At 43.8% G+C, this 20,852-nt stretch overlaps 2 protein-coding genes across 4 annotated transcripts in view; one reads left to right on the top strand and one right to left on the bottom strand.

Moving 5' to 3' along the window:
• Positions 1-2,597, bottom strand: part of BFAR (bifunctional apoptosis regulator) — a 30,660-nt gene extending 28,063 nt beyond the window's left edge. The window contains exons 1-2 of one of the 2 annotated variants that reach the window (XM_077906702.1): positions 2,404-2,597; positions 1,279-1,327 (exon numbers count right to left, since the gene is read on the bottom strand). The gene's annotated coding sequence lies outside the window, so the exon portion shown is untranslated. The remainder of the gene's footprint in view (positions 1-1,278; positions 1,328-2,403) is intronic. The other variant, XM_077906701.1, reaches the window with a different exon arrangement.
• A 4,382-nt stretch (positions 2,598-6,979) lies between these two features.
• Positions 6,980-20,852, top strand: part of PARN (poly(A)-specific ribonuclease) — a 154,978-nt gene continuing 141,105 nt past the window's right edge. For both annotated transcript variants that reach the window (XM_077906700.1, XM_077906699.1), the window contains exons 1-7: positions 6,980-7,138; positions 7,578-7,655; positions 9,528-9,607; positions 10,092-10,159; positions 10,244-10,325; positions 18,169-18,229; positions 20,398-20,563. In XM_077906700.1, the coding sequence (XP_077762826.1) occupies positions 7,120-7,138; positions 7,578-7,655; positions 9,528-9,607; positions 10,092-10,159; positions 10,244-10,325; positions 18,169-18,229; positions 20,398-20,563 (554 nt within the window). In that variant the 5' untranslated portion in view covers positions 6,980-7,119. The remainder of the gene's footprint in view (positions 7,139-7,577; positions 7,656-9,527; positions 9,608-10,091; positions 10,160-10,243; positions 10,326-18,168; positions 18,230-20,397; positions 20,564-20,852) is intronic.

The raw sequence follows: 20,852 nt of genomic DNA, 5'->3' as shown, positions 1-20,852 counted from the left end.
CGTGAATAAATAAAATCTTTAAAAAATAAATAAACAAAGCCCTTAGGAGATGCTTGCGCATACAGACATTTGGGGACTAGAGAGCTGTTGCATACGAATAAATAAATGTATATACCTAAATATGTTTCAGACAAGGTACGGGTAAGGTGTGAGCAAAATAAAGTTCAAATAACACTTCCAACATCATTTCCTCTTCTCTCCAATCTCTCCTCTCTCCAATGTCTGAATCATCCTCCTGGAGCAAAATTCCAATCAAATGTTTCCTTTGCTCAAAACCTTCTTGACCATGAGAAATTAAAGCTCATAATTGTAAGCTTGTCATTTAAGAATCTTTATGGAATGCTAAACAAATCAACACAACTTTTTAATGAGGCTTTTTTTTTTCCCCCTAAAGTAGGCTACATGCCCATAGTGGAGCTAGACTTCATGACCTTGAAATCATGAGTCCCATGTCCTATGGACTGAGCCAGCCAGGAGCCCCAATACAAATTTTTAAGTAGAGTAGTAGAAAGTCTGGAGCCAGAAAGACTGATTTCAAATCCCAGCTCTACCAATTCATGGTGTGACCTCAGGCAAGTCACTTAATCTCTGCCTCCGTGTCCTCAACTATAAAACGGGGATATTAATACTACATTAGTGATAAGGGTGTTGATAGGAGTAAATGAATAGATGCACCACACTCAGAATAGTGCCCAGCACATAAGTGCAACATAAATGTTAGCTAATATTATTATTATAATTATCTCCTACTTCTTTAGTTACCAATGACACTTTGGTCCCATCTCTTAATTCCTGCTCCTTGGTCCATTTTTCTGTAACACACTGTTCCCATCATCTGTAATGCAGCTCCACACCTTCACTGGGTCAAAAGTATTCAACTGACAAGATCCAAATTCTCAAGATGCATGTGGGTGGCTCAGTGGTTGGGCATCTGCCTTCTGCTCAGGGTGTGATCCCGGGGTCCTGGGATCCAGCCCAGCATCAGGCTCCCCGCAGGGAGCCTGCTTCTCCCCCTGCCTGTGTCTCTGCCTCTCTCTGTGTGTCTCTCATGAATAAATAAAACTTTTAAATCAAATTAACCCTTCCTGCCTCTGTGCATTCATGTAACTTTGATTTGTGCGTCTTTCCTCATCTCCTGGACTGTAATTTCCCAGGAGAGCCTTGTATACTCAAAACAGTTCTTAGGAACAGAGAGAAGTGAGTTCCAAACAGGTCGCAGTTATTCTCCCCGGGTCTCCTCTTCCCCATTCTTAAGTCCAAGATAATAATAATATCTACCTTGAAGGAGGTTTAGATGTAAACTCTATCCACAGGTACTCAAGAGAGCCTAGAGAACAACAACAGATCTATGAACAGTTGGCACTTACGGAGTGCCGGTTACGTGAGTAGGGTCAGCGCCAAGCGGTAGGGCACGAAGTCTTTCCAGCACGTCTATGCAGACAGGCAGAGAAACGCAGAACACATCTGACACCCAGACTGGCTGTTTACGAAACAGCTTTGACAAGAACAAACCGAACCACCTAAACTCACACGTGCACCCTGAGCCGCCGGCTCGGGGCTGTGCCTGGAGAAGAGAGGAAAGAGCTTCTTCCTCCTATTGGCCTTTCCGAGGGTGACATCAAGACCACCCTCCAAAGGACCGACCAATGGGCTATAGCAGGGAGGACCCCACGGCGACAGCTGAGGGCATGACAGCGTCGGGGCTCTTTCTCTTCTCCATCAAAGTTGGGGGGCGGAGGGGGAGGGGAGGGTGGCCGCCCAGCGACCGGCTAAAGATCCTCAGTTAAGACGCAACCCGATTCTCGGTTACCCTCTTTTTGTTTTTTTCTTTCTTTAAAGAAAACTCCCTTTATGCACAAGTTCCCACTAGGAGCCGCGGAATCAGAGCGGCTGGGTTCTCGCCGAAACGCAGCGCGACTTTTTTGCGGTTTCTCTGTTGCCTTTTGTGCGCGTCCGTTACCCTGTTTGATAACGGGAGCCATCGTTCCGCTTTCGGGCAGGAACTGCCTCGCCGGCCGGACCCGCCGAAGCCCAGGTTATCAGGGGCCTGACGGATTCTGGACGCGCCGCCCAAGGCTGCGGCTGCGGCTGCGGCTGCGGCTCCGGCGGGGCGGGCGTCCCTTCGTCCCCAGCCCGCCCAGGTGCACGGAAGCGATGCCCCCTCCCTCCCGCCCCGGGGAGGTCCCGGAGCGGCCAGCTGAGCCCGACCCCCGAGGGCACGCAGGCGAGACCCGCCGGGCAAGGACGCGGGCGGAAGAGCGGCCGCCCGGGGGTCCGCGCCCCGCGGCCCGGACGGCGCCGCTCGGGACCCGGCCTGCCTGGAGCCCCGCGCACCCTCTCCGACCCGTCCCTCCCCGCCGCCCGGATACCCAGCCCGGGCCTCCCTGCCACGCCGGCGCCTACCTCCGCACTCCTTCCGGGCCCACCCGGCCGCCAGCCGCCTCCCGGACCCCCGCGGAAGCGGAGAAGGAGGCCGCTCCACTTCCGGAAGTGAGCGAGGCCTCACTGCGGAGGAGCGTGCCCCCGGCCCGCGACCATAGAGAAGCCGCGCCCGCCGCCCAGCCCGCTCAACCCCGCGACCTCCCCGCTGCCTAGAGCGGCCACTCCCCGGACCGGGACTTGGGCGCATGCGTGCCACTCCCATCCCGCCCTTTCCAGGGCTGGGGCTGGGCTGTTCCAGCCCGAGGGCGAGGCGGGTGTCACGTTCAGGTCGTCCCGGGAGCGTGTTTCTGTGTCTGGAGGAAACAGCTTCCTCCAGAAATGAAATATTATAAGACCGCACTGTAGTGCCCGTTTTTTTTTTTTTATTGTTAGTTTTTTTGTTTGTTTTTTGCCTTCGTATGGTAGGCAGAAAAATCCCAGGACCTTGGCTGAAGTTCCATTTGCAGTATTAAGAACTGGAATTAAAATGACTTTATCACCATGTTTTTCTCCCAGTGTCTTGGTCTCTTGAGAATAGATTGTGTTTTGCTTTTATTTTTTTTTTTAAAAAGATCTTATTTATTCCTGAGAAGGAGAGACATAGGCAGAGGGAGAAGCAGGCTCCCTGTGGGGGCCTGATGTGGGACTCGTTCCCAGGACCCCTGGGATCATGCCCTGGGCCATCTAGGCGTCCCTGATTACCTGGTTTAAAACCCCTGGCCCCAGAAATAAATAAATAAACAAACAAATAAATAAACAAACAAACCATAAAACCACTGGCCTGGAGGTTTGTTAAACTGATCATTTGGATGACATTCCCTCCTTCCCCCCCCCCCCTCCCCCCCCCGCCATCAGGCGTCCCTGATTATCTGGTTTAAAACCACTGGCCCCAGAAAATAATAAATAAATAAATAAATAAATAAATAAATAAATAAATAAATAAATAAAACCACTGGCCTGGAGGTTTGTTAAACTGATCATTTGGGATGACATTCCCTCCTTCCTCCCCTGCCCCCCACACACATATCAAATTGGCAAAGAATTAAAAGATTGGTTCTGGGCTAGTGTAGGGAGTGTGTCAACTTTTTTTTTTTTCCCCCCGGAGAAAAATTTGGCACTTGGTGTCAGAGTGTGTGTGTGTGTCTGTGGTTAAAGATACATAACAAAATTTACCATTTTAGCCATATTTTAAGTGTACAGTCCCCCAAAGGAAGTATTAAGTATTCTAAAGAACACAAAAGAGTCTGGACAGTCCAGTGGCATTCAATACATGCACATTGTTGTGCAATTTTCACTAGAGTCCATTTCCAGGACTTTTTCACCTTTCCATACTGAGACTCCATACCTGTTAAACAACTCCAACCTGTCCTCCCCACCCACCCCCACCTTCCTCTCTAGCCTTGGGAACCACTATTCTACTTTCTAGTCTTCTTTCAGTGAATCTGACTATTCTAGGCACCCCATATGAGTGGAATCACATTGTATTTGTCTTTTTAAAAAAAGATTTTATTTTTTTATTTATTCACGAGAGATACAGAGAACGGCAGACAAGCAGAGGGAGAAGTAGGCTCCATGCTGGGAGCCTGATGTGGAACTCGATTCCAGGACTCCAGGATCATGTCCCGGGCTGAAGGCAGGCGCTCAACCACTGAGCCACCCTGGGATCCCTGATAATTCTATTTTAAATTTTTTAGGAAACCCCATGCTGTTTTCCACAGTGGCCACACCATTTTTACCTTCCCACCAGCAGCACACAATAACACACATGATTTCAACTTCTTTTTTAAAAAGTTAATTAATTAATTAATTAATTAATCTATTTATTGGATGGAGACAGAGAGCCCACACAAGCAGGTGGAGCAGCAGGCAGAGGGAGAGGGAGAAGCAGGCTCCCCGCTAGAGCAGAGAGCCTGACTCAAGGATTGATCCCAGAACTCTGGGACCATGACCTGAGCCGAGGGCAGGTGCTTAAGTGACCTTAGTTACATTTCTTAACTAAGGGATGTGAAAGGGTATCTCATTATGGTTTGGATTTGCGTTAGTGATATGGAGCATCGTTTCATGTGCTTATTGGTCATTTGTATGTCTTCTCTGGGGAAATGTTTATACAAGTCCTTTGTCTATTTTTTAATCAGATTTTCTTTGTCATTGAATTATGGAGTTCTTTTATTTTGTGGAGATCTTTATATATTAATGATGTTAATCCCTCATCAGATATATTATTTGTAGGTGTTTCTTTCTATTCCATGGGTTGACTTTTTACTTTGTTGATAGAATCCTTTCATTCCCAAATATTTTCAGTTTTGCAGTAGGCCCATTCATCTATTTTTTCTTTTGTTGCCTGTGTTTTGGGCATTATATTTGAGAAAAAAATCATTGCAACTCTAATGTCATGAAGTTTTTGTGTTATGTTTTATACTAACAATTTTATAGTTTCACCTCTTATATTTAGATGTTTGATCTATTTTGAGTTAATTTTTAAATAGTATAAAGTAAGGCTCTAACTTCATTCTTTGCATGTGGATATCCAGTGTTCCCAAAACTATTATTGAAAAGACTGTTCTTTTGGAATTGAATAATCTCCGCATACTTGTAAATCATATGTCCATATATGCAAGGGTTTATTTTGGAGGTCTCTATTTCATTGGTTTCTAGGTCTTTCTTTTATGCCAATACCACCCTGTTTTGATTACTATTGCTTTGTAGTAAGTTTTGATATTTATTTAAATTACTTAGGTTTTAGGGATCCCTGGGTGGCGCAGCGGTTTGGCGCCTGCCTTTGGCCCAGGGCGCGATCCTGGAGACCCCGGATCGAATCCCACATCGGGCTCCCGGTGCATGGAGCCTGCTTCTCCCTCTGCCTATGTCTCTCTGCCTCTCTGCCTCTCTCTCTTTCTCTCTCTGTGACTATCATAAATAAATAAAAATTAAAAAAAAATTACTTAGGTTTTAAATTACTTACAATTATTTAAATTACTTGAAATTTAAATTTAAGTGGCCATATGTGTCTAGTAGTCTCTGTATTGGACTTTTTAAGCTGAGACGAGAAGGCAGAGAGATATTTCAAACCTGAAGTTTGACTACCTAACATATGTTTTTTTCCTTCCCGTTCCATCTGAACTCTAGAATTCACACTTAGTCTCTGCTGTTCACACTGGGGATGGTGAACATAATTACCTATATGGAAATTTCTATTGAATGAGGCCAGAGAAATGAACTTGTGGAGGGAATTGGTGGGGAAAACATGTCCAGACCCTTTTGTGTGTGCTTTAGAATACTTAATACCTCCTTTTTGGGGAAAACGATTATTTTTTTAAAAAAACATGCAAAATTTTTTTACACACTATATCTCAAACTAAGAGATGTGAATGCAGGGGAATTGTGACAAGTCAAAACTCCAATCATATCTACATTTATTTATACAGTACTCTAAAATTCACAGACATTATCACCACTTATCTTCAACCCTATTTAATGAATGAGAAAATTGAGATTTAGGAAGGTTGAATACCTCCAGACCCAATCAATGGTCGACCTAGCCATGGAAAGCAGGTCCTCCAATCAACTTCAGAGTCGGCTTTTGTGAAAGATAAAAGTGAATTCATGCACTCAGCCTAGGTTTATTGAGCATCTACTGTGTATCAACACCATTGTAGGCTCTGAGATTCAACGGTATACTCCCAATCAGCCTAACCAGCAAGAGCTCCTCTGTTTTCATTCGCCAGTCCCATTGACTACGGCAGCAGATAAAGGTCTCAGCTTTGGCGGGGGGGGGGGGGGGGGGGGGCACCTCCTTTGGCTCAGGTCTTGATCCTGGGGTCCTGGGATGGAGTCCTGCATCAGGTTCCCCGCAGGGAGATTACTTCTCTGCCTATGTCTTTGCCTCTCTAGGTGTCTCTCCTGAATAAATAAAATCTTAAAACGAAAAGTCTCAGGTTTGCATTCTTTGCCTCTCTTAAATAGCCCTCCCTCCTATTCTTTTTTTTCCTCCCCTCCCATTATTATTAAAGATACTATTTACTTATTCATGAGACAGAGAGAGAGAGACAGAGACAGACAGAGACACAGGCAGAGGGAGAAGCAGGCTCCATGCAGGGAGCCCGATGTGGGACTCGATCCTGGGTCTCCAGGATCCTGGGCCGCAGGCGGTGCTAAACCGCTGAGCCACCCGGGCTGCCCCCCCTCCCATTATTTTTATGGTAGCACCGGCCTCCTCTTCACAGCGCTGATTGCATTTCCAAGTGGCAAGTTTGATTCCTGCCTGCCCTTCCCCTTCCGTCCCAAGGGAAGCTCCAACGGGGCAGGGACCTTGCCTCCTCTTCCTCACTTTATGTGAGGCACATAACGTCTCCAGGGACTACGTGCTCCCTCACCGGGGGTTAAGACACGAACACACTTCTTCTGAAGGGACTGTCCTACGCCCGGCCTCGCGGGCGAGATAGACCGCGCGTCGGGGATGCCCATGGCCACGCCCCTCCCCTCTCCCTGGAAGGAGGCGCTAGGGCCCCGCTCGGCCCCGCCCCCGCCGTGACGCAGGCTCACGTGACGCGCGCCGGCGCGCGCTGTTTCCGGAAGTCGCCGCCGCGGTCTCCGCCGCCGCCACCTCCGCTGCCTGCTGCTGCGGTCCCCGCGGAACTTTGCGAGTAGAACGGCTGAGGCGGGCCCCGGGCGGGGCCGCGGTTCTGGCCACTCTGCAGAATGGAGATAATCAGGAGCAGTGCGTGTCCTGCGTGCACCTCCCCCAGCCCCACGGACCCCCGTCACCCGGCCTGCTAGGCCCAGGCCGGGGCCGGTTTGCTTGGCGGGGCCTTGGGGCTGGGGCAGCCCCTTAGGGGTTTGCCTCCCCTTAAGTCTGTGAGCTTTTTCTGGGGGGGGGGCCTGCCCCTCTCTGTCCCGTGCCCTCCTGCCCGGGCGTCCCCCCTCCCCTCTGTGGCCTGAGAGCACCCACCCCCACGTGCCCTCCTGTGGGCCGGTACACCCACCGGGGACCTGCCCCCCTCTAGCCGTGCACCCCTCGGGGACTTCATACTCTCCGCCTTGCCCTCCTCCCGCCCGAGGTCTCAGAGTCTCCCCAGCCCTTCCTTCCTCTCCCGTTAGGAGCTCTTGGGCAGGAAGCCAGGCCACCGGTTCTGAGCCTCTTCTCGGTTTCTTCACAGATTTTAAGAGTAACCTTCACAAAGTGTACGAGGCCATAGAGGAGGCCGACTTCTTCGCCATCGATGGGGAGTTTTCAGGTATCCCTCGCTTGTAAGCCAGGAGCTAGCAATGCGTAGCCAAGGCTCTTCCCGACGGTCAGACCCCGTGCCTGCTGGCCACTCCTCCTTGTTTGTGGCCTTGGGCGTTGTAGGACTCTCCGTTTAGGCCTGGAAGAGGTGCGGTGGCTCTGGGATTGTTGAAGCTCCATGAGGGTTGCAGATCGAGATCTTGATTTGGGCACAGCTTAAAAGTTGTTTGACATGCACGTGGTAGGATTGAGGTCAGGCTTTGTGTGTGTGTGTGTGTGTGTGTGTGTGTGTATGGTAAAATACACATGACATAAAATTTACTATTTTAACCATCTTGAAATGGATTTTATAATGCATTGGCATTAAGCACATTCAGCTCGTCTTGCATCCATCTCCAGGACTTTAACATTTTCCTGAACTGAAGCTCTGTACTAATTGTACAGTAATTCTCTCCATTTTCCCCTCCCTGCTGCCTCCAGCAGCCAGCAGCCAGCAGCCATTCTTTCTCTATCTATGAATTTGACTACTCTAGGCACTTCCTGTAAGTGGAATCATACAGTGTTTTTCCCTTGTGACTTGACTTTAGGATCAGGCTCTTATAGGTAAATGAAGGTATTCCTTTATGCATTGGTGGAAGTGTTTATTGCCTACCTCAGCATGAATGTGTGTGTGTGTGTGTTAATTATCAACACTTAAAATTGCAAAGCCCCCCCCCCCCCCTTGGGGATAGAGGACTAACTTCTGAGTTGTTGAAGTCATTATGAACAATTGGTGCAGGTACCCACTTTTGCTACCTGACTTTATGTGTTTAAAAATTTAACCCATTTCTGAAGGAATCCGTGCTCGGGTAAATATGATACTCACCGTTAAGCCTGAGGTTTCTAGTTGGAGTCAGTTCCCTAGGAAGCTGAGTTTTCACCAGAAATCATTTTTCTCTGTGACCTTCAAAATTTCTTTGTTGTATAGATATTACTACAAACTGTTGATCAAGACTGATATTCTAACAATAATATACTTCAACATTGCTGGATGTCTGACTACGCGTTAATCCTTTAGAAAGCAACAAAACTTATTTAATCCTACAGATTGGGGATCCCTGGGTGGTGCAGCGGTTTAGCGCCTGCCTTTGGCCCAGGGCGCGATCCTGGAGACCCGGGATCGGATCCCACGTCGGGCTCCCAGTGCATGGAGCCTGCTTTTCCCTTTGCCTGTGTCTCTGCCTCTCTCTCTCTCTGTGTGACTATCATAAATAAATAAAAAAATTAAAAAAAAATCCTACAGATTGCTTGCTTTTTTTAAAAAGATTTATTTATTTATTAGAGACACACACACAGAGAGAGAGAGAGAGAGAGAGAAGCAGGCTTTCATGCAAGGAGCCCAATGCGAGACTCGATCCCGGGTCCCCAGGATCATGCCCTAGGCCAAAGGTGGTGCTAAGCCGCTAAGCTACCAGGGCTGCCCTACAGATTGCTTTCTTAGATCATTATTGTGTTTTAAAACTTATTTTATTAATTTTTAGAGAATCTTTATTTGAGAGAGTGCATATGTGCGCACACACAAGCTGGGGGAGGGACAGAGGGAGAAGCAGATTCCCCACTGAGTGGGACTCCAGAATCATGATCTGAGCCAAAGGCAGACACTTAACCTACTGAGCCACCCAGGCACCTTTGAAACCTATTTTAGACAGTAGTACTGCATATGATCAAATTAAAGCATTCACATCTCTAAATCCATTATTACGGTGTTTAGCTTGATGGCCAGTGAAATTAATTCTCATTTTGGAAAAGTAAAGTAAGGAGCACTTCCGATTAATCTTAATTCATAAGAACAGGAAATTATGTGCTGTTGAATAGTGGACTGACCTTTTTTTCTTAAAATTAGGAATCAGTGATGGACCTTCAGTCACTGCACTAACAAATGGTTTTGACACTCCAGAAGAAAGGTATCAGAAGCTTAAAAAGGTAAGTGGATGTGTTCAAACATCTTTTTCCCCCCATATTGGTCTTCCTTACGTTGAATTATAAAGAAATATCATCATGAAACTTGCATGTTAAATTCTCTACCCCAGCTATGAAATGTATTTTAGTGATGTTAAAAATAACAGCAAAAATAATTGTTTGCTGGAAAACATTTTGGGGAAGGCTTAGTATTTTCAGTGTTAATTTGATATGTAGGAAATACAAGGGGGTTATTTTAATCATTTGGAAATAGGCCTAAGATGATGCTCTTGCTCTTGGTTGGTAGATAGGTGCTTAATTGGGAAAGGAATTAAGAAGCATATGTAAATTAATAATGCTTCTGATAAGCAATGTGTAATCTGTTGTAATCGAAAGTATTCTGTTAAAAGTCAAATTGAGTAGTTAGAAAGCCCACCTGATTGAGAGTACTGATGCTCACGTTGAATATACAACGCTCATTTGACGGTGTTTTGTTTCCCTTTTCCAGCATTCCATGGACTTTTTGCTGTTTCAGTTTGGCCTTTGCACTTTTAAGTATGACTACACAGATTCAAAGTAGGTTGTTTTAACAAGCGGCAGATTTCTTTTTTCATGGAGTCATGTAACCCACTAAGTCTCCTTTTGTCTTCTTTCCCGCAGGTATATAACAAAGTCATTTAACTTCTATGTATTCCCGAAACCTTTCAATAGGTCCTCACCAGATGTCAAGTTTGTTTGTCAGGTTGGTAGCATAACTGATTTTCTTCTGTTATGAAGTGCTGATGAGGCAAGTGCGGAAATGTGGAATCAGAATTTTTTTTTTTAAGATTTTATTTATTCATGAGAGACAGAGAAAAAGAGAGAGAGGCAGAGACACAGGAGGAGGGAGAAGCAGGCTCCACGCCAGGAGCCCGATGCGGAACTCGATCCTGGGACTCCAGGATCGCGCCCTGGGCCAAAGGCAGGTGCTAAACTGCTGAGCCACCCAGGGTTCCCCCCAGAATTCTTTTAAAAATTTGGTTCTACCACTAACTTTCAGTTTTTAGCAAACACCCTTAGGATTGCAAATTAATGATACCGCTTTTAATGACACTGCTCTTTTCCTCCTTCCTTTAGAATCAAGGGGTAAGAGCAATAGGTAAACAGGTGGAAACCCGAACATGAGGTTTATTACTAGCAAAGCTGACTTTGGGAACATGGGTTTGTAATGTGTTTCTGTTTGGGATTTTTAATATCCTCCCCCTGATTTGAACCTTTAAATCAGGTCCTTCAGGCTTTCCTGCCCCATTCTCTTTGTACACATCTCCAAGGGTAGGGCTTTATTTTCTAGAGTAACAGAGTATATGTGTATCCTGTTTAAAAAGAGAACCCAGAAGGGCCTAAAGTGCATTTTCTCAGTTCTGTTACCCAAGTGTCCCAGTTAAGAGAGTCCACAGTTTCCTCTGGAGGAGGAGAGGGGATACTTTTATGAACCAAGGTAAGGATTTAGAACATTACCTTTAGAATATTACCTTTAGGGGCACGTGGGTGGCTCAGTGGTTGAGCGTCTGCCTTCGGCTCAAGTTCTGATCCCGGGATCCTGGGATCAGGGAGCCTGCTTCTCCCTCTGCCTATGTCTCTACCTCTCTCTCTGTGTCTCTAATGAATAAATACAATCTTTAAAAAAAAAGAACATCACCTTTAGGATTTTGTAGCTCACCTGGTAGCCACTCAGTAAATATCAGTTCTCTCTTTCTGTTCTCTTAATAATCTGTTATAAAGCATAAGGAGGATGTAAATAAGTGATGTAGTGTGTGGATATGTGATTAGAGACAAGTGTTGATCTCTTTTCCTTTACTATCTTGGGTGCTCAATTCTCAGCAATGTTCATTTGAGTTTTGCCATCCTTCTTCTCTTCTGCCTGTAAGTAGTAATGGAGCCTGGAGCATAGGCTTCTGACCTACTGAGCCATGCCAGATTCTTTCTATAATAAGGCAAGTGAAATTATGAGTTAATCATATGCCTGGGGTGAAGAGGAAAGGGGAAGGGAATTTTGGTCTTGTAACCTGGTTTCTTAAATTAGCAAGTAGGCCTTTATCCTGCATTCAGTTAATAGTTATTTACCAACTACCTTATTAGGGGATACTAATTAAATAGTATTTGTTGATTCTCAATGAGAGAAAAATAGGCTCTGTTTGGCAGTTGGTGTGGATAAAATTTTTCTAGCGATATCAGGAGAAGAGAGAAATGTACATGGCTTCTGCAACTTTAGGCAGGCATCGATTATGCAAAAGCAGATATTGGCAATGAGACACCTTAGGGGTGATACTTTGTTCTAAATACCAACAAAAGTACTGATACTCTAGGATATGCCCTGGAAGTGGATCAGAAGAACTCTGCCCGTCACACAAAGGTATTCTGTGGCTACACCTGGAACACTTAATGCAATTCTAGTTGCCAGCCCACTCCTTAAAAAACAAACAAAAAGATATGATGGATTTGGATAGGCCAGAGACTCCTGTCTAAAATTGACAATGGAGGGTGCCTGGGTAGTGCATTCGGTTAAGCATCCGATTCTGGATCAGGTCATGATCTCAGGGTCGTGAGATCAAGCCCTGAATTAGGCTCTGTGCTCAGTGTGGAGTTTGCTTGTCCCTCTCCCTCTGCTTCCCCTCCTCCCCCCCATCGCTTGGATACACATGTGTGCATACACTCTCTATCTCTCAAATAAATAAATGAAATCTTTAAAAAACAAAATGGACAATGGAATCAACATTGCAATTTTTTAGTCTGGAAAAAGCAAAGGCAGAGAAAAGGTTTAAATTTAGTATGTAAACTTGTGAATTGTATGGATAAGGTGAATGATAATATCTTTGAATTTTTAGTTTTTTTTTTTTTTTTTTTTCGGGTTCTCCATCCACTGTGGTATCTGTTTTATTTAAAATTCTAGGGCAGAGTTGCATCTTACAAGGGAGTTAGTTTCTAAAGTCAGAGAGCGGGGTGAAAACACTCTTGGAAAGCTCTTATCACCCTTAAAACAGATAGGGTTTGGAAGTAGAGTAACATAATAGGTTCTTCTGAAAAATAAACATCTGTACACACAGTGAGTTGCTTACACACTAGGCAGGAAAGGGAAGAACAGGCTGACTAAGAACCACACACTCTCCCAGGGGCTGTTCCTGTCCAGTGGAATAGGAGGGATTCACATTATGTAAAAAAAAATTTTGGGATGCTTGGGTGACTTAGCAGTTAAGCGTCTGCCTTTAGCCCAGGGTGTGATCCTGGAGTCCTGGGATCGGGTCCCACATTGGGCTCCCTCCCTGGAGCCTGCTACTGTCTCTGCCTATGTCTCTGCCCCCCTCGTCTCTCTGTGTCTCTCATGAATAAATAAAATCTTAAAAAAATTTTTTTTTGAGTACATGGATAAATAGTATTACATTAGTTTCAGGTATACAACATAGTGATTCGGCATCTCTATATGTCATGGTGTGCTCACAAGTATAGCTACCACCTGTCACCGAACAAGGCTATTAAAATATTATTGTGTTCCCATGACTTTATTCAATCCATGCCTAGAAGCCTCTACCTTCCATTTCCCTTTACCCATTTTGCCCAGCCCCTTGCCTCCTTCCTTTCTGGCATTTGTCAATTTCTTTTCTGTATTTAGGCATTTACATTGTTTTCATCTCTTTTTCTTCTCCTTTTTATTTTTCTAGTCGAGCCTCAGATGTTGAATTCACTGAAGATACATAAATGATTGTGAAATATCAGAGCATTGCTGCTATCTATAGAGTAAAAAAATGAGTTTTGTTTTGTTTTGTTTTATTTTTTTATTTTTTTTATAAGAGATGGCTTTCTTTTTTATTTTTTTTATTTTTTATTTTATTTTATTTTATTTTATTTTATTTTTTTATTTTATTTTATTTTTTTATTTTATTTTATTTTATTTTTTTATTTATTTTATTTTATTTTATTTTATTTTTATTTTTATTTTTATTTTTATTTTTATTTTTATTTTTATTTTTATTTTTATTTTATTATGATAGGCACACACAGAGAGAGAGAGGTAGAGACACAGGCAGAGGGAGAAGCAGGCTCCATGCACCGGGAGCCCGACGTGGGATTCGATCCCGGGTCTCCAGAATTGTGCCCTGGGCCAAAGGCTGGCGCCAAACCGCTGCGCCACCCAGGGATCCCTGTTTTGTTTTAATATATCCTCTTCCCTGGGACACCTCCTTCCCTCCTTTTGTCGTGACTTTTTTTTTTTTTTTTTTTTTTTTAAAGATTTTATGTTATTTATTTGAGAGGCAGAGCATGAACAGGGGGTGGGCGATCCCAGGACACTGAGATCATGGCTTGAGCCGAAGGTAGACACTTAACCCACTGAGTCACCCAGGCGTCCCTTTCTTAACTTTTATATACTTGTATTCCTACACAGATTTCTTCCACTTAGATTGGTGGCATGTCCCAATAAACTCACTGTAAAGTTGGAAATCTTGTAAGTCAAAACTGCTTTTGGTACCCCTGACCTATTGAACATCATAAAGGTGCTCAGAACACTTACATTAGCCTGCTATTGAGCAAAATCATCTAACACAAAGCCTATTTTGTAATATAATGTTAACAGTCTCATCATTTGTCAAATACCATATTGAAAGTGAAACGTAGGATGGTTGTATGGGCAGGGTGCCTGGCTGGCTCAGTCAGTAGAGCATACAACTCTTGATCTCAAGGTTGTGAGTTTGAGCCTCATGAAGGTTTAAAAATAACATCTTAGAAAAAAAAGAGGAATGATTGCATGAGTATAGAATGGTTCTAAGTGCTTGTGTTTGTGTGGTTGAGTGGAAGCTGCCACTGCCCAGGATCATAAGAGAGTATTGTGCTGTATATATCTCTGGCCCAGAAAAGATCCCAATTCAAAATTCAACGTAAAGTTACTACTGAGTACATACTGCTTTTGCATCACTGTGAAGTGGAAAAATCTTAATATGAGCCATTGTTAAGTAGGGGACCATCTGTATCCATAGATCTACACACATGTTTATCTTTTTAAAATATTTACAGATTCCTAATATTCATATTTTATGTAACATGTATTTTCCACTCAACACAGTTTCTTCATATTTCACAGTGTGGATGTATGTAATTTATTTAATTGGAATGTAGAACTTTTCCAAAGATTCCCCCCCCCCCTTTTTTTTTGAGAGAAAGAGAGCAGGGGAGGGGGCAGAGGGAGAGAGAATCCTCTGTAGGCTCCTAGGCCAGCATGCAATCTGACATGGGACTTGACCTTACAACCCTGAAATCATGACCTGAATTGAAACTAAGAGATGCTTAACCGACTGAGCCACTCAGGCTCCCCAAAGGTTCCCTTATTTTAAACAGTGTTGTAAACATTCGTGTGTAGTATGTGTTGGTGTATATGTAGGAATTTTTTCTTTTTAAGTAAGCTCTACATCCAGTGAGGGACTCAAACTCACCACCCTGTGATCAAGAGTTGTATGTTCCACTGACTGAGCCAGTTAGGTGCCACAGATATGTAGGAGTATTTTTATAGGATTTAAAAAACATTTTATTTATTTATTAGGGTATGAGTGGTGGGGAGGGACAGAAGGAGAAGCAGGCTCCCTACTTGGGGCTCATTCAGTCCCAGGACCCTGGGATCATGACCTGAGCTGAAGGCAGACGCTTAACTGACTGAGCCACTCGGGCGCCCTATAGAATTTTTTGACAGATTTCCTAGAAGGGGAGTTGCTGACTCATAGGGCGTCTGCATATGAAATTTTGATGGATGCCTGAAATTGTTCTCCCAAATAGCGGTGCTCATTCTTTGAATCCTGAAAGTGGTATAATTAGGGCAAATCAAAGGTCATGGATTCTAATTTCAAATAGATTTTGTAGGTTCTAGGATTTAAAAAAAAAATTATGGTAAGTAATACATAACAAAATTCATAATTTTAAGTAGGTTTTTTTAAAAGATTTTATTAGAGTGCACAAGTGGGGGTGGGGAGGAGGGGCAGAGGGAGAGGGAGAAGCAGACTCCTTGCTACCAGAGACATCACCCCCCGACGCCCCCTGCTCCCCACCATCGGGCTTGATTCCAGGATCTCGAGACCATGACCTGAGCTGAAGACTGATGCTTAATTGACTGAGTCACTCAGGCACCCCATCATTTTAAGTACTTTTTTAGAAAAATACTTTATTTTAATTCAGTTTGCCAAAATATAACACCCAGTGCATTTTAAGTAGTTTTTAAGTTCAGTGGCATTAAATAAGACATTAAGTTGTATAACCTGAAGGGTGTTGTTTGAGTGGAAAATACATAGATTCAGAAAGGGACAGATGAACCTTTGGCTGGATATTTAAAGAGAAGGAAGTTAGGATATTTTGGACTCTAGTGACAGGGACAGAAAGGCCTTTCCTTAGTCCATCTTTTAGTGCCTCTGTCAGTGATGGGGTATTTCAGTGGGCAGAGCTGTAAGAATACTCAGGAACGGGGCAGCCCTGTTGGCTGAGCAGTTTAGCGCCCCTTCAGCCCAAGGTGTGATCCTGGAGACCCGGGATTGAGTCCCACGTCAGGCTCCCTGCATGGAGCCTGTTTCTCCCTCTGCCTGTGTCTCTGCCACTCTCTATGTGTGTGTGTCTCTCATGAATAAATAAATAAAATCTTAAAAAAAAAAAAGAATACTCAGGAACGGTAGACAGAAAGGAGGGTTGTGGTCCAAGTCAGAAGACATTGGGTCTTGGTTCAGAACAGGATAAAAAGGGAAGATGTGGGTGGGGGTGGGGAATTGCACGTTTCAAACCACAGAAAACCTGGAACTAATGGAAGGCCATGTGCGTGTGTACATGTGTGTGGTGGTGGTAGGGTAAGATAGTCTTTTTTTTTTTTTTTTTTAAGATAGTCTTTTTTACATCTCTGCCAGGTTTTAAAAAGAATTTGTGTTGGCAAATAAAGATAAATTCGTTATTTACCTTTTGACACAAGACCTAAAAAATGAGTAAAGGAAAAATTGAAAGCAAAGAAAAATGAAGATGTGCTTTGTACAGTGTGATTAGAACACAGAGTTTGTGTCAGAGAAAGTCTCCACTCTTCATCTCTGTGCTTTCTAGCAGCTGAGCTGGGGGAAACACACCCACACTTCTGTGGCCCAGAGGATCGGAGCAAAGGAGGTCATGAGAACATGCAACTTTCATTACCATAAAGCAATCACAAATACAGAAAACCTTGTCTTCAGCTATGTGTCTCAAGTGAATACTGTCACAAGTGTAACGGGACTGGTACAATGTCCCTCATCTGGGATGTTGGTATCCTGACACAGTAAAGTTCAGGAAAGGTAGTTCTATGAGGAACCAGATCAAAATGACTAAGATGTGTCACCCTCTCATGTTCTGACTTAAAACAAGAAATTGAGTAGCTAGGGATGCCTGGGTGGCTCAGTGGTTGAGTGTCTGCCTTCAGCTCAGGGTGTGATCCTGGGGTCCTGGGATCAGGTCACGCATCAGGTTCTCCCTAGGAGCCTGGTTGTCTTTCTGCCCATGTCTCTGCCTCTCTTTCTGTGTCTCTCATGAATAAATAAATATAATATTAAAAAAAAAAAACGAAATTAGAGTAGCTATGGTCATATTTCCTGCTCTTTGGTTAGATCGAGTCAAGAACTTTGTGATTTGCCATTTGTGGATGCCATGTATCATAGTATTTTCTTAATGTTTTCTTTTTTTTTTTTTAATTTTTATTTATTTATGATAGTCACAGAGAGAGAGAGAGGCAGAGACACAGGCAGAGGGAGAAGCAGGCTCCATGCACCGGGAGCCCGACGTGGGATTCGATCCCGGGTCTCCAGGATCGCGCCCTGGGCCAAAGACAGGCGCCAAACCGCTGCGCCACCCAGGGATCCCCTGTTTTCATTTAAACTTCTATAGTGTAGCTTATAGTAGGTTTGAGATTGTTTGTGTAATCGGTCTTGGTACTGGGAACTTTTCTCTATTTTTGATCTTGAATGTAAAGAATGCCCAGCTAAGGTTTTCGGTTTTCAGAATCTACTGTGGTGTGTTACTTGCACATGTGAGCTACTCTAAGTGTGAACTGGTGGTAAGAGAATGTCGGTACATTTTATTTTTTTTATAGTTTCCTACTCAGTACAAGGATCAGGAGTTTTCTGCCTTTTGGGAGAATATGTATTTGCCTTTACAATTTTCTCAAATATTGTGAAACAAAGGATATTTGTTTTATAAGCTCTAAAGAAGAAGAGCCCAGATAGTTTATTTATGTTTTAAAGATTTATTTATTTATGAGAGACACAGACTGAGGGAGAGAGAGAGGCAGAGACATAGGCAGAGGGAGAAGCAGGCTCTTTGCAGGGATCACGACCTGAGCCAAAGGCAGGCACCCAACTGCTGAGCCACCCAGGTGTCCCGAGCCCAGATAGTTTAAATGAATGGATTATTTGGCAGCCTTGGAGTAGAAAGCCTAATTTTCTGACCTCTGGCATGCTATTTCCTTGGCTGCCTGTTTTTGTTAACATGTCTGAGCTACCTCCCTGCTTCTGTTCACATATCTGCCGCCAATATCACCAAAATGTATGTTCTGTTCACTCCTGTTTCAGAGCTCAAGCATTGACTTTCTAGCAAGCCAAGGATTTGATTTTAATAAAGTTTTCCGCAATGGTAAGATTATATGTGACTTATCCTTAGAGCTTGTAAATTTGGATTTGATTGAGAATTATCTTTTTGTGCCTGCCGTCTGACACAGAATCTCAAGAGTCCTGGTATACCATGTGCAGCCTTAGAGTTTTTAAAAAATTCTTTCATCATGCCTTTTAAAAATTTTAGCCTCGTTGTCACCTGTGAGCTGAATGGGAAGAGTAGACACTACTTCATTTCTCTCTAACAAGGCCTCACTTCTGATTTTATTGGGTGAGGTTTATTCTCCTACTGGTGTGACTTAGTGGTCCTAACAGGCCACCTGAGGGGAACACTTCCTTGTTTTCTTCCAGCGAGATAACTGGTAGAGTACATTAAAAAGTAACTGCTAGAAATGCTGTAATGAAAACTCCCCATTTCAAGTAGCGCTTGTTTTATAATTGGAAATGTTTCTCATGGGAGAAAAAAAGTCTGCATAGACCATAGTCATGTTGGCTCACTGGCTGGTGTGACAGGTGGGTGGACACCCTGAGGAAAGGGACCACATCTCATTCATTTCATATCCCTGATGCTTTGAAAGCTGGAGTCGTCTGCTATGTCAAGGAAGTGACCCAATATTCATGAGTGAATACTGGGCGGTAAAGTCCCCACCAGAATGTTTTGCCTTCCAAGTGTTTGGGAGAGCCTCTGGTTTTCCCCACGGTTTTAAGCAGCTGCTGTGGGAAGGTCAATAACTACTTTTAATTTGTCTCATAAGTTACATTCTTTTCCACCGTGAATGCCAAATTATTGAGTTCAGGAAGGAGAGTTTTCTCAACAAAACTACTGGAAGATAGACTCAAAATTCTCTTCCCATCAGCGAAATGGTCTTGTGAACCCTTTAGAACGCATGCCATGGTGTTTTTTACTTGCCTCACTGATGCTGCCTCTTAATTTTTATTGATGATTTTGACTTGGAAATAGCAAGAGAAAGATTCTTGGAGCCCAGACTAACACAGTGAGTGAATGAGCTGGGCTTGAGCACACAGTTTGGGTGTTCTAAAAATTTTTCTCCATTGGCTCATATTTGACTCGAAAGCTTTACAAAATACAGATTCCAAGGGGGCACCTGGGTGGCTCAGTCAGTTAAGCATCCAACTCTTCTTGATCTCAGCTCAGGCCTTGATCTCAAGGTCGTGAGTTTGAGCCCCACATTGGAATCCGTGCTGAGCAAGGAGCCTACCTAGAAAAAATAAATAAAGAAAATACAAAATTCCATTTGTAGTTAGAGCACTATATTGGAATAAGTGCAGAAATCTTTTGAAAGAACTTCCTTAACTGGTCTCTATGGATGTATCATTTCCAGCCTGATGGCTTTATTTTCGGAAAAGGAGAGAAACAGCTAAATGGGAGTGTGCCTCATTCTCCTTGTGTTTCTTCTTTTTTTTTTCTTAAGATTTTATTTATTTATTCTTGAGAGACACAGTTTACAGTTTACTGTGTAAATGAGGTCTCACTGTAAATCAAGCCATGCCCACACATTTACCCCGCCTTCAGCCTTCAAGAGTCAAGATGATCTCTTAGAAACGAGAAGCAGATAATGTAATTATCTTGCTTAAGACCTTCTAATGGCATTCCATTGGTCTTAGAATAAAGTAAATTCTTGCCATGGCTTGTAAAGGCCTGCACAGTCTTGCACATCCTCTCCATGTCGATGTTGCACTATTCTCCTGCTCACCGTGTTCTGGTCCGGCCACCTTCCTTGCTGGTTTGGGAGCAGTCTGTGCCATTCCATCCTCTAGGCATTTATACTTGTTCTTCTGCCTGCAGTGCTCTTCCCCTGACCCTTTGGTGACCTTCGGGTCTTCCCTAAAAATGACCTCTGATCATCTCGTCCAAAGCCACCCCCTTCACCACAGAGCAGGGTGCATCTCCTTTGTTCACTGTTAGCTCCCTTGTGCTGGATACAATGCCTGGCCCAATGTTAAGTGCCGAATGAGCATTTGTTGAAAGAAGGATGAATGATGGGAGCAAATGAACAGACAGACGTATTTCAAAATCATTTGCTTTTCTGTTGACTTATTGGGATATGATTATATATGTTAAGCCTTTCCTGAGTGTTTTAGATTCATTGGTTCATTCAAAAATTTTTCTGTTAAAGTATTTATGTGGTGTTACTTCTGCTAATGCTTTCTTTTTAAAATTACACTTAGGAATTCCATATTTAAATCATGAAGAAGAAAGACAGTTAAGAGAGCAGTATGATGAAAAACGTCTGCAGTCCAATGGTGCAGGAGCTCTGTCTTATGTATCTCCAAACACTTCAAAATGTCCTGTGACAATTCCTGAGGACCAGAAGAAGTTTATTGACCAAGTGGTGTAAGTTCCCAAACTGAAACTGAATGGACGTTATGTAAATGTATGTTGGGGCCGGACTGACATCTATATTTTAAGGTTGAGCTGCGCGCACATAGTGCATGCAGGTGTGATAGGGTGAATGGCAGGGTTTCATTGTGTCATACCTAATTTTGTGTAATCATAGCACATTGTTAAATAGAATCTTGTGTACTGCCCTGAGACTTCCCACATGTCATTAGGCAAGAGACTCTTAGCCAGTGGGCGTACCTCCTGCGTGGATCAAGGGCCCGCCCGATAACCACCGTCCAGT

This window comes from Canis aureus, chromosome 8, assembly GCF_053574225.1.
Source record: "Canis aureus isolate CA01 chromosome 8, VMU_Caureus_v.1.0, whole genome shotgun sequence".
NCBI lineage: Eukaryota > Metazoa > Chordata > Mammalia > Carnivora > Canidae > Canis > Canis aureus.
Note: the sequence above shows the minus strand (reverse complement) of the source record. Positions and strands in the feature narration are given on the sequence as shown.